General features: G+C 45.2%; 1 protein-coding gene across 1 annotated transcript; it reads left to right on the forward strand.

The window, feature by feature from the left end:
* Nucleotides 1-7,996: 7,996 nt before the first annotated feature.
* SPR (sepiapterin reductase) lies at nucleotides 7,997-13,818 on the forward strand. The gene is made up of 3 exons (XM_044262468.1): nucleotides 7,997-8,324; nucleotides 8,931-9,221; nucleotides 13,410-13,818. Exons 1-3 carry the CDS (start codon nucleotides 8,003-8,005, stop codon nucleotides 13,598-13,600), a joined length of 804 nt encoding a protein of 267 aa, XP_044118403.1. The 5' UTR covers nucleotides 7,997-8,002; the 3' UTR covers nucleotides 13,601-13,818.
* Nucleotides 13,819-14,067: the final 249 nt, after the last annotated feature.

Consider the following 14,067-nt stretch of genomic DNA (forward strand, 5'->3'; position numbering starts at 1 on the left):
AGTAAATAGATTCTTGGGACGCCTGGGTGGCTCGGTTGCTTAAGCAGCTGCCTTTGGCTCAGGTCATGATCCCAGAGTCCTGGGACCGAGTCCCATATCCGGCTCCTTGCTCGGCGGGGAGCCTGCTTCTCCCTCTGCCTCTGCCTGCCATTCTGTCTGCCTGTGTGCTCTCTCTCTCTCTCTCTCTCTCTGACAAATAAAATCTTAAAAAAAAAAAAAGTAAATAGATTCTTTTTTTAAAAACTATTTTTATTTATTTATTTGACAGAGAGAGAGATCACAAGTAGGCAGAGAGGCGGGGAGAGAGAGAGGGGGAAGCAGGCTCCCCACTGAGCAGAGAGCCCAATGTGGGGCTCGATCCCAGGACCCTGGGATCATGACCTGAGCTGAAGGCAGAGGCTTTAACACACTGAGCCACCCAGGCGCCCCAGTAAATAGATTCTTAAATGATACATAAATGTACTAAGAAAAAAAAAGAGATTATATTAGAATTTTAATCATTGTAGACTTACTTGACATTTTAGCATTCATAACATTAAACAAACTAATGTTTAGGACTCTATTTAACTTTTGCTATTTAATTTTATTTAGCTTTGAGTCTTTCAAGAAAAAGTCCCCTTTGGGAATTCTTCCCATCTTGCAAGGATAACTTACAAGAAGAACATCAACTTTGCCACCCCAAAAGTTCACGAGGTGGAAAACTCTAAAATTATGTAAAGAACATCCATGCTGAAAAAACTTTGACCCAGATATAACTAAATATAGACTATGAATAAAAAGAGAAAGTTTCAGAGTAAAATGAGACATCTTTAAACCCTTTCTGTTCTTACGAATCAAGTTACAAAACAACAGACTTTGTAAAAATACTTCAAGAGCATTGTCTCTTCTACTTTTAAGACAAAAAAATTGAAACATAAAGCTTGACAAAATTATTGCCATGGACTGCCAACTATTTTTAGTGGTAGAAGATGGAGGATCTTTGACATTTGATGAAGATACAAATTTCCTTCTATAAAATATGTTACTAAAAGCAGTTTTTACAGTTAAAGTCTGCTGTGTATATGAGGGTTAATAATATTATTAAATATGCTACTTCTGTATTCTGTACCTCAGACACTTGAATATGCAGAAGCAAGCAGAAGTCTTTAAAAAAAAAAAAAAGATATCATCATGGATTGTTGGCAATAAACAGAGCAAACCTTCAACAAAGAAGGAAAGAATATCCAATTGGAGAAAGATAGCATCTTCAATAAATGGTCTTAGGAAAACTGGACAGCAACATACAAAAGAAACCAGACCACTTTCTTACTGCATACACAAAAATAAGTTCAAAATGGATGAAAGACCTAAATGTGAGACCTGAAACCATAAAAATCCTAGAAGAGAACACAGGCAGTAAACTCTTCAACACTGGCCACAGCAACTTTTTCTAGATGTTTCCTGAGGCAAGGAAAACAAAAGCAAAAATAAACTATTAGGATGACATAAAAATAAAAAGCTTCTGCACAGCAAAGGAAACAATCAACAAAACTAAAAGACAACCTATGGAACGAGAGAAGTTATTTGCAAATGACATATCTGATAAAGGGTTAATATCCAAAATACATAATGAACTTATAAAACTCAATACCCAAAACCAAATAATCCATTTCAAAAATGGGCAGAAGACATGCACAGACATTCCTCCAAAGAAGATATGCAGATGGCCAACAGACACATGAACAGATGCTCAACATCACTCATGATCAGGGAAATGCACATCAAAATCACAGTGAGTTTTCACCTCACACCTATCAGAATGTCTAAAGTCAACAACACAGGAACAAAAGGTATTGGCAACAATGTGGAAAAAAAGGTGCTCTTGTGTACTGCTGGTTAGGAATGCAAACGGGCACAGTCACTGTGGAAAAAGGTGTGGACAGTCCCCCAAAAGCTAAAGACAGAACTACCCTATGATCCAGCAATTGCATTAAATAGGGTATTTACCCAAAGAACATAAAAGCACTAATTCAAAGGGATATACACAACTTCATGTTTACAGCAACATTATTAAAACAGCCAAAATATGAAGCCAGCCCGAGTGTCCATTGATTGGTGAATGGATAAAAAAATGCGGTATATATACACAATGGAATGAAATCTCACCATTTGCAATAAACTGGGAGGAGCTAGAGAGTATAATTCTAAGTGAAATAAGTCAGAGAAAGACAAATACCATATGATTTCACTCACATGTGGAATTTAAGAAACAAAACAAATGAACAAAGGGAAAAGAGAAAAAGAGACAGATCAAGAAACAGATTCAAATTATAGAGAACAAACAGATGGTTACCAGAGGGGAGGTGGGACGGGAATGGGTTACATAGGCAATGGGGATCAAGGAGGACACTTGTCATTATGAGCAGTGGGTGATGTATGAAAGTATTGAATCACTATATTGTATACCTGAAACTAACATAACACAGTATGTTAACTAACTGGAATTAAAATAAAAACTTGAAAAGCCAAAGACAAAAAACACAACAGCTAGGACTACAGCAAACAAAGAAGCTTCTACACAGCAAAGGAAACCACCAACAAAATGTAAAGGCAACCTAGTGAGTGGGAGAAAATAGTTGCCCTTCATATATTTGATAAGGGGTTAATATCCAAAATATATGAAGAACTCATACAACTCAATAGCAAAACAAACGAAACAAAACAAAACAAAAAAAACACAAAAAGCAAAAAAAAAACAAAACAAAAACCCCAAAAAACAAAAACAATCTAATTTTAAAATGGGCAGAAGAGCTGAATAGGCATTTTTCTAAAGAAGATATATAGATGGCCCACAGATATAAGGAAAGATGCTCTGTTTCATTAATCATCAGGGAAATGCAAATCAAAACCACAATGAGCTATCTCCTCACACCTGTTAGAATGACTATCATCAAAAGACAAGAAACAGCAGGTGTTAATAACAAGAGTGAGAATGTGGAGAAAAGAGAACCCTGTGCACTGCTGGTAGGAATGCAAATTGGTGCAACCACTATGGAAAGGAATATGGGGGTTCCTCAAAAAATTAAAAATAGAACTACCATATGATCCACTAATTCCCTTCTGGGTATTTATGCAAAGAAAACAAAAATACCAACTTGAAAAGATATCTGCAGCACCATGTTCACTGCAACATTATTTATAATAGCTAAGATATGGTAACAACCTAAATATCCATAGATAAACGAATGGATAAATATTATTCAACCACAAAATAAAAGAATGAAATCTTTCCATTTGCAACATCATGAATGGACCTCAAGGACATTATGCTATGTGAAATAAAGTCAGACAGAGAAGATAAACACGGTATAATCTCTCTTATATGTGAAATCTAAAACAAAAACAAACAAGAAACAACCACAAACACAGACACAGAGAACAGATTAGTGGTGAGATGGAGGTGGGGAGAAATGGGTGAATTCTTTTCCTCTCTCTCTATCTCTCTCTCTTTTTCAGTTTAAGTACCTTGAACAAAAATTTTATCCAAAAATTCCTAAGTCCAGGCCTGTGGGACACAGGCATCAGTGTTTTTGTCATTCCCCAGTGACTCCAATGTGCAGACAAATTTGGGAATCACTATCCAGTTATAAAGGATTTTATGGGTAGTGTTGTCCCTGAAATATTACTGCTTGAAATAAGACTGGCAGGGGCGCCTAGGTGGCTCAGTCAGTTAAAAGCAACTGCCTTCAGCTCAGGTCATGGTCTCAGGGTCCTGGAATGGAGCCCCACAGCAGGTACCCGCTCAGTGCGGAGGCGTTCCTTCTTCTGCCTCTGCCTTTCCCCCTGTTTGTGCTCTTCTTCTCTCTCTCAAATAAATAAATAAAATCTTAAAAAAAAAAAAAAAAGACTGTGTTGGGGGGGTGGGGGTGGTTTGGCAGATAATCATCTTTGTTAGAAAAGGAAGATTTTCCAGACTTTCTCCTAGTCCAGGTAAACCATGCTGTCCTTGGGGGCTGTTTCCAAACAGGTTCTTTTAGAACAGCTAGGTTTAGGAAGGGCTAGATCTGAAAATATCTGGATGCCTTAAGGTACTGCTACCTTGTTGGAGAGTCTGTGTTATATGAATGGAGGTCTCAGTGTTTGGATTCCCCACAGAAGGTACGTGAGGATCCACACTCAAAGAAGGTAGCAGGCACAAAGCTGTTTATGAAGGATAGTACACTGTCAAGAAGGGAGTGTGGGCAGGCCCAGAGGAGGCAACTGCACAGGGATTCAGGGCGTCTTTTTCTTTTTATGTTTGCATAGATTATTGGTCACAGCTAGGGCAGTCTCTGACTGAAGTTGTTTCAAATCATCTAAAGGGATGCCTTCAATCGGTTGGGAGGGGTAGTGTTTGGCCCTACGAGGTTCCTGCTGGAACTGTCATGGCCGTCTTCCCCTATAGCGGTGGGGTTAACCGTGATGTAAATATAGGACAGTGAAGCTGTAGGTTACCCAAGGGCAGAGGTGGAAGAGGAGAGGGCTTGCTTTGCACCCGTGGCTCTTGGCCTGTTGGTCTTGGAAAGCACAAAGTCGGGTTGTGGCGTCCCCAGCCTTCTAATGTGCGATGTTGTGCCCCTAGGCTTCTAATGTGTAGCCTTTTTATCACTATCCTTGCTTCCAGATCACTTCTAATTAACTGCCTACTCTAACGATAACATTTAAAATAGGTATCCCATTCTTCTTTTTTTCTTAAGGAGCATTCTAATTTAATTTTGAGTAAACTAGGTTTAGAGAGATCAGAAGTTCCCCATTATGGCCATTGTTGTTCTTAATTACTTTTGGTGAAGTCAGTCCATTTAGTTATAAATGTGCAGGCAGAGGGACCATAATTGTTTTTTGTTTGTTTGTTTGTTTTGAGGGACCATAGTTTTTAAACATAAAACCAGCCAGAGTCCCAGTAAGGGCATGCCAGAGGTGGGAGGAAGAGGGGGCAGTGGGGGTGGCAAACCCTCAGAGCATTTTGATAACTGCGATCCCATTTTGGAGAGGTTTTTGTCTAGGGCAAAGAGAAAAAATCCTGAACAGCACAGCTGTATCAGAAACAGCCCGATTCCAAAAGGAATCAGACTAAAGGCCAACCCAGTTCCAGTAGGAAGAGTCTGGTTCCAAACAGGAGTCTGATGGAAGCCTAGTGCTGCTCCAACAGGCACAGCTCCAACAGGAACAGGAACAGTCCCCAAAAGAAGTCTGACAAAAAGTCAAATGAGCACTCTCAGATAACAAAAAAACAAACAGCGAGGCCTTTCAAAACATCCTAATAAAGCCTGGAGAGTGCCACACAAAGTACAGAGCTCAAAATCCAAGAGAAAACTTACCTCAAACTCCAGGGTCAGCCAGAAAGCAGTAGGTGCCCAGCTGACTCTGTGGCCGTGCTGGCATGTCTGTTCACCAGTCTTGGAGTTGGTGGGGGTCTTCTTAGCATTCCACTTCTAATCACCAAGTAACATTAACCTTAAAAAACAAAACTGTCAGTTATTTTGCCAGCAAAAATGGGTTAATTTGGGAATAGCAGAGAATCACCACCCAGAGGATGCACTCTTCTACAGAACATCAGGTAAGTCATCCCCACAGAAGAGAGGAATGCTCTTTTCTAGAGGAAAGGGGGAAGCTGGGAAGTTATACACAGAAAGCCCACTTGAGTGAGTAGACTGGGAGTTCAAAGTAGAGCGGCCATGACAGTTCCAGCAACAACCTTGTAGGGCCAATGGCTTTTCACTGGCTGAGTTCTTGCTGTCTCTCATTGGCTGGGCTGTTACCAAGGCAGGAGAAAAGCCTTTCTTCCTCCTGCTGGAATAATAAAGCAGTATCCCTGTGCAAGGTCGTTCTCTCCCCTTGCGTCTCTAACTGATAAGTAATAGGGCATGAGAGCTCACCCTGAGGGCCTCCAACTCCGTTCTAAAGGAGATTTCTTTTATTTTTTTTTCTTAAAGATTTTATTTACTTATTTGACAGAGAGATAGAAAGCAGAAGTAGGCAGAGCGGCAGGTAGAGGGAGAGGAAGCAGCAGGCTCTATGCAGAGCAGGGAGCCCGATGCAGACTCGATCCCAGGATCCTGGGAATCTGGCAGCCTCTTAACCGACTGAGCCACCCAGGCGCCCCTCTTTTTTTTTTTTTTTTTAAGCAGATTTCCTTTTTTAAATTTTCACAGGGCATACTCTAATCTCTGCCATTGTTGTAGGAAGAACTCTTTAAAATGTTACGTATAGGTACTAGAGAACCAGCCAACACACCCAGAAGAGACAAACATGGTTTTAGAGTCATTGTATAATAGTAAAAGTAGTTGCAATAAACATTACAATTTTCTGGCTTCCGATTCAAATTCAGTTTTACGGATTTTCCCCTTACCTTCCTTTGATTTATACCCGGTCTCTTTAACACTGAAAACTGGGGCTCCTAACAACATTAACATACCTACTTTTTTTCCCACTCCTACTTTTCATCAAATAATTTCAAAATAATACTGTGCATATTGACAATAAATCTACTAAATGATGTTTAAGATTTCTTTGCAGTTTCATTTGTCGTTAGAGTATGTTCCACGGTGCAATCTGAACTGCACATATTACAAAAAGTTTGCAATAAGGCACCCATGCTGACCAGTAAAAAACTTTCCCTGCAAGGTGTTTTGGTGTTGATATGATAGCCCACACAGCACCAGCAAGCAAAACGTTTTGTTGTTTTTTTTTTTTTTTTTTTTTTTTTCTGGAGCCTTGAAAGGCAACTTTGCTGTCTATCCTCGGAGACAGAAGAGCCTTGTGGGGACTCGGACCGAGTTGTCGGAGGTTACTTCCACCCTCACTAGACTCTGAAGGGTCTCCTCATTAAGATTCTCATCTTCCCTCTCTCCTTGAAAAAAACCGGAAATGTGGGTTTTCTGAAGTACAGGTCTGAATCAGATTCAGCTCATTACGTGAACCTGAAGCGTGGCCGGGGCACAAGGGAGCAAGGACACTTGGCTCAGAGGGTCCCAAACAGACCAGGGTTGGCCATTCACCGCTGACAAAATCCAAAGGCAGAGAGAGGAGCGGTGGTGAAACCGGAGAGGAATTGATTTCAGGGAGGCCAACACCGGGAAGACAGCCGACTAATGTTCTGTCTTCAAAGTGCCAAAAATACTTCCAGGTTTGTATAAGGGAAGCGTAGGACAAAGGTCGGTGGGTATCAAAGATGGGCAGTGAAGGTCAAACCAACCATTGTCTTGAGGTCGGGGTCTTTCTGTGGCCTGAGTTCACAGATAAGCTAGAATGAACTTGAGCAGAAAGTTGAAAGACAAAAGTAGTAGTCTCAGTCCTTGAGAGTAAGTGCAATTGACCCTGGGAAAAGTGTAGCGTGAGTGGGTGCAGACATCCAGGTAACACAGACCTGTAAAAGCGGGTGGAGCCCGAAAGCTCAGAGGAAGGGGAACCAGCTGGAGTCGTCCTGAGTCTAGAAAGGGAGAAGAGGTTTTTATATCCTTTGGAGGAGCCACTGCGGTGCTCCCAGAGTGTAGTTCCCGTAAAGCTGAGAGCGATGAGTTCCCAGAGCCCTGAAGGGATATACGCCGCATTCGGGACTCTTGCTGGCCACGTACAGGGGTGCCCAGCCCCGAGCCGGAGGGCCTGGCCTGGAGGAGGATCCTCGTTCGATTAGGTGGGCTGTGAACTTGAGAGGCTGAAGCGGCCCTGCGGGGCACGAACGTGCGGCAGTGCGGGGAGGGGTGCGGGTGGCGGTGGTAGAACGACTGCAGGCCCAGAACTGGGCTAGGATTCCGGGTGGAGGCCGCGCCCCCCGACCCCCTAGGTGCAGCCCCTTCCCGCAGACGGAGACCGCGCTGGCGCCTCCGCGTCCGCCCCCTGGAGGCCAGGGAAAGTGGCGCCCGGCAGTCGCCGCCGAAGCTTTCGGTTCCCGCCCCTCCGATCGGGCCTCCGCCTACTCCAACCGCGGCCGCCCCGCCCCGTGGCCTTTCTCGGGTCTCAGTGCGAGCGGTCGCTGGTCTCCGGCATGCAGGGTGGCAGCAGCGAGGACGGCGGCCTGGGCCGCGCGGTGTGCGTGCTGACCGGCGCCTCCCGTGGCTTCGGCCGGGCCTTGGCACCGCTCCTGGCTCGGCTGCTGTCGCCCGGCTCCGTGCTGGTCCTAAGCGCCCGCAACGACCAGGCGCTCCGGCAGCTGGAGGCGGAGCTGGACGCCGCGCGGCCCGGGCTGCGCGTGGTGCGGGTGCCTGCCGACCTGGGCGTCCAGGCCGATTTGCAGCGACTGCTCGGCGCCGTGCGCGAGCTGCCCAGGCCCGAGGGGCTGCAGCAGGTGCTGCTTATCAACAACGCGGGTAAGGCCCCAGCCGGCGGTGGCGGACGACTCCCCGTGGGGCCCCGGGAATACTGCTTAGCACCCCGTCTCTTCTCCCTCCTTCTCACTTAGACCACCGCTAGGAACTTTGAAGGTGACTCTTTTAGGGGTCAGAAAAGATGCCTTAAATCCCGCGTTGTCTCGGTGAGGTGTGGACGGAGACTCGCCGCCTTCGGTGCGGCTCCTTCTTCCGCCACACCCCCCCCCGCCCTTTTCTTATTCCTGGGCAAATTTTCCAAAATGCCTGTAGAACTTTCCCGATCGCCTTGCTCCGCGCCCTCTGGCGGAGGCCTGAACCAGAGCATGAGGTCTTCCTGCAGAAGTAAATTACCCTCTTTTCCGAATGGCGCCCCGAGTTCTCCCCCCAGGCCCAGAGCAGGGCATGCGAACTTAAAGTTTCCAACTTGGGATGAGTGAGCAAGCTCCGGTGTGTCTGTTTGCAGAGCTGGGAGGAGGAAGGCGTCTTCAGAAGCACTAGAGAGACCCTTCTAGGTTTGGATGGGAAGGAAGTGTCTAGAATTTAGAGAGGGCTGGGGGAAGAGAAAATCCATCTGCAAAGAGTTATTCTTAAGGTCTGGTTTTTCAGGCACTCTTGGGGATGTGTCCAAAGGCTTCGTCGACCTGGCCGACCCAGCTGAAGTGAACAACTACTGGGCTCTCAACTTGACCTCCATGCTCTGCCTGACTTCCAGCATCCTGAAGGCCTTTCCGGACAGCCCTGGCCTCAGCAGGACCGTGGTTAACATCTCGTCCCTCTGTGCTCTGCAGCCCTTCAAGGGCTGGGGATTGTACTGTTCGGGGAAGGCTGCCCGTGACATGATGTTCCAGGTTCTAGCCGCAGAGGAACCTGGTGTGAGGGTGCTGAGCTATGCCCCAGGTAGGTGGGGCGTTACTGCCATCACTGTCACCCAGAACCGGCTGCTTCCTCTCTGGGGGGGTGGGGAAGGGGGTTTCCTAGTCTGTTCCCACAGAGTATACTCCCACAGAGTATTTTGTCTCTGAATCATGAACCATCACACCTTTAGGGAAATACAGGCTCCAGAAGTTAGAGCTGGCTGCTATAGGGAGTGTAGTTTAGAGATAAAGGGACAGACTGGGAAGTTGCCAGGCCTGGAGGGCAGGGCCAGAAAGTCTGAGATACTAGAGTGGAGAGACAATGAGACTTTGAACATCAGCCCTGTATCCTCTTTCCTTATGTGAAACCCAGAAGGTGCTACCTGCCTACAAGGCAGTTTGGAGGACTGGTTGAGGTAATATATATGAAAATGATCCCTAGCTGTGATCATTTAGCCCTTCTAAATGTTAGAACTTATCGTACCATATTCTCTTCATGTCTATACTTCTTTCTTCTAACAGGAAAGCCTTGAAGGCAGGAGCTTTGCACTGTGCACCTGTGTGTCCCCAGCACCTAGCAAAGTGCCTCACTGTGTCAGTCTTCAGTAAATGTTAGTTGAAGGAAGAGTAGTAAGGGGTCTTGTGACACGTGGTCTGGTTTCTCACCACCCTGCCATGATGCCACTGTGCCCCCAGTCTGGAAAGAGGCTTCAATACTGGCTTGAGGCTGGTGGAAATAGAAGGTGGTCACAAAGCTTTTGTACAGTGTCTGAGTGATTTAGACAGAGATCCAATAGTCTATTCCCCTTGGAACCTGGGGACAAAAAGGTAGAAAGATGTGACCAAAGCCCAGTGTAGCAGAGCCATTTACTTCCTCATACTCTCTAGTACCCATTCCGACCTTCCTCCCTAACACAGACACTGTTATTCTTGTAGTCTTCGTTGAACTCAGCACCCCTCTGAGCTCAGCCTCGGACTCACTCAATCAAATGGGCCAGTAAAAACCACAGCCAGGTGTGGAGCCAATTCGAGAATGTCATTTGGTTGGGTTGGTCTTAGGGAGTCCTGAGATGACTCAACATCTGCAAATCAATCAGTATAATATACCACATTAATAAAATGAAGTATAAAAATCATATCATCTCAATAGATGCAAAAAAAAGTATTTGACAAAATTTAACGTTGATTTATGAAAACAACAACAACAACAACAACAACAAAAAACTCAAAAAAGTGGGTGTAGAGGGAATGTGTTCAACATAATAAAAACCACAGATGACAAGCCTACAGCTAATAGCATACCCAGTGGTCAGAAGCTTAAAAAAAACCCGAAACCTTTCCTCTAAGATCAGGAACAAGACAAGGGAACAACTCTCACCACTTTTATTTAACATAGTACTCGAAGTCCTAGCCAGAGCAATTAGGCAAGAAAAAGAAATAAAAGACATCCAGATTGGAAGGGAAGGGGTAAAACTGTCTATTTGCAGATGACATATTATATATAGGAAACTCAAAAGATTCCACCAAAAAAAAGTATTAGGACTAATAAATTTGGTAAAGTTGTAGGATACAAAATAATATACATAAATCAGCTGCATTTCTAAACACTAATAATGATCTATCAGAGAAATTAAGAAAACATTCCCATTTACAATTGCATCAAAAGGAATAAAATGGGAATAACTTTAACCAAGGAGATGAAAAACTTGTACACTGGCAACTATAAAACATTGATGAAAGAAATTCAGGGAGATACAAATAAATGGAAAGACATTCTGTGCTCATGGATTGGAAGAATTAATATTACTGAACTGTCCATACTACCCAAATCAATCTGCAGATTCAGTGCAATCCCTTTCAAAACTCCAATAGCATTTTTCATAGAAATAGAACAAACAATCCTAAAATTTGTTTGGAACCACAAAAGACCCCAAATAACCAAAGCAATCTTGAGAAAGGAAAAGAAACCTGGAAGCATCACACTCCCTGATTTCAACCTATTATTACCAAGGCATAGTAATGAAAACACTGTGGTATTGGCATAAAAAACATGCAACTTACCAGGGGAATCACACTTTCTTTAGGCCTGGTGTCTTAAAGAAGATAACTTTGGGTAGAAATTTTGTAGTGACCTATTAGCTCCATGAACTTGGATGTACAAATCTTCCCCCAGATTTGGGAAGTTCTCAGCCATTATTTCTCTGGGATTCCAATAATGTATAAATTGTCTCTTCTGATGGTAACCCTCAAGTCATCTTTACTCTTGTTCTTTTTTCTTTTTGCTCTTCTGACTGGATAATCTCTGATGAGCTGTCTTTTGATTCACTAATATCTTTCTTCTGCTTGGTTGAGTCTGCTATTGACTTCTCTTGAATTCTTTAGTCATTTTATTCTTAAACTCTGGGATTTTGGTTTCTTGAGTTCTTTTTTTTTTTTTTTAAGTGGTTTCTATTTCTTTGTTGAACTCCATTTGTTCATGCATTGTTTCATAATTTCATTTAGTTGTCTATCTACATTTTCTTTTTTTGTTTTCTGAAGATTTTATGTATTTATTTTAGAGAGAACACCTGAGCAGGAAGAGGGGGAAAGGGCAAAGGGGGAGAGAGAAGGAAAGGGAGAGAATCTCCAGCAGACTCCACACCAAGCACAGAGCCCAACATGGGGCTCACTCCCGTGACCCTGAGAACACGACCTGAGCTGAAACCCAGAGTCAGATACTTAACCAACTGAGCCAGCCATCTGTCTTCATTTTCTTGTAGTTCACTGAATTTCTTTAAGATTATTTTGAAGTCATTTGTTCATAGATTTATTTCTTTAGGGTCAGTGATTGAAGTTTTATAGGTTTCCTTTGGTGGTGTCACATGTCCTTGATTTTTCATGATCCTTGTGGCCCCATGTTGGTATCTGTGCATTTGAAAAACTAGGCTCCTCTCTCCGTCTTTACAGGCTGACTTCAGTAGGCAAGGCCCTTTACCAGTCAAACCACCCAGTGATTCTGGATGAACAATCTGGTGATGTCTACAGCAGGCTTGCTGCTGGAGTCTTTAGGCAGTCTGTTGCTGGGGTGGGTTGAATACCTGGGTCTATGATAGTTAGTCTGGCACTGGCCTGGATGGACCCTGGGTTTACAGGCACTGATTGCAAGCTTGGAGGCATCTAGGGCTACAGGAGCTGGCTGGAATGTTCATGCAAGCTTGTCAGGAGTCTGATGCCTTGGGAGCAACCCCAGGCCACAAGAGCCAGCTGATACTGGAATGGATTGGGGGCCTGGGTGTCTTCAGGCTTTCTGGGAGCCTGGAGCTGCCTGGGGCTATTGGAACTGACTGGAACCAGCAGGCACCAGAGTGAGCCTGGGGCCTAGGTTTGTGGGAACCTGTGTCAGAGGAGCTGCCTGAGGCTGTGGGAGCCACTTGGGGATGCTGAGGCCATGGGTTAGCTGGGGGCCTGGATTCATGGGAGCCCAGAGGGAGCCACCTTAGGCCATGGGAGTTGGCCTGGTGCTAGGGTGGGATGGCTCTGGGATCCCCCGTGAAGTTGGGTGCTTACTTCATTCTCCCACAGGGAGGGTGTCTGTACACTGGGATGCCCGGACTTGGGGGCAGATGATAAGGGTAGTACAAATCTGTATTTCCTACCTTCCTCAATGCATCTGTTCTTATTTCTGTGATTCACCCAGGTAGTGTAATCCCTTCTCTGGAATCCTTGGCTTTTGTGAAGGTAATTTCATGGGCAGATACTAGTTCATAATCGCTATTTCTGCAGAAAAGTGCTAGAAATTCCTATGCCACCTCTTGTCCGACTCCAGTGATATTTTAGCAAGATGTGTTTACCACAGGGCTACAGAAGGAGCTAAAGCAGAGAGAGAACCAGGGCCGCATAAATGGCCCTATAGAAGCAGAAGTGTACGTCCTACTTGCCTACTTGGTTCAGCTGTGGGAACAGAGTAGAGAGGGAGGGAGCGGGGATGGAAGTTTTGAGCTTCCATTAATGGAAACAGAAAAGTCAGGAGGAGGAGGTGCTGGTTGGACAGGAAGTGATAAGCTTGCTTATAGACACAGTGGTCTGGAGATGCCATTGGGATTTGGGTCTGGAGCTCAATAGTGTCAGAATGACCCTGACCACACTTGTCAGCCAGGCTGAGGTCTTGCCGGTGACCAGACCTGACTCCACATGCACAGCAGGGGCCCCTGCCTCGGCCATGTCCCCTCAACTTCTGCTTTTCATGCCCCAGGTCCCCTGGATACAGACATGCAGCAGTTGGCGCGGGAGACCTCGATGGACCCAGACTTACGCAATAGGCTGCAGGACCTGAAGACAAAAGGGGAGCTCGTGGACTGTAAGATGTCCGCCCAGAAACTACTAAGCTTGCTGCAAAAGGACACGTTCAAGTCTGGAGCCCATGTTGACTTCTACGATAAATAAGCCAATGTCCTTGGCTTCCTGGGGCTTTCTATCCCCCTCTCAGGCATACCCAGGAGCTCTTTGTGACGCACCCCCCGCAACCTGCCACAGGGGCACTGCCAACCCTGCCTTACCCACTTATACCTACTGTCCTGCCCTCAGATCCTGGCAGTGAGGGCCTCGGGTCCCTGGAATCCCAGTTCTTTTTTTTTTTTTTTTTTTTAAGATTTTTATTTATTTGTCAGAGAGAGGGAGAGAGAGCGAGCACAGGCAGACAGAGAGGCAGGCAGAGGCAGAGGGAGAAGCAGGCTCCCTGCCGAGCAAGGAGCCCGATGTGGGACTCGATCCCAGGACGCTGGGATCATGACCTGAGCCGAAGGCAGCTGCTTAACCAACTGAGTCACCCAGGCGTCCCAGCTGGAATCCCAGTTCTCATGAGTCTGTTGGCTGCCGTGACTTAGTGGGAGCTTGGGAGAGAGAAGTCATGG

This window comes from Neovison vison, chromosome 8 (genome assembly GCF_020171115.1).
Source record: "Neovison vison isolate M4711 chromosome 8, ASM_NN_V1, whole genome shotgun sequence".
Lineage (NCBI taxonomy): Eukaryota > Metazoa > Chordata > Mammalia > Carnivora > Mustelidae > Neogale > Neogale vison.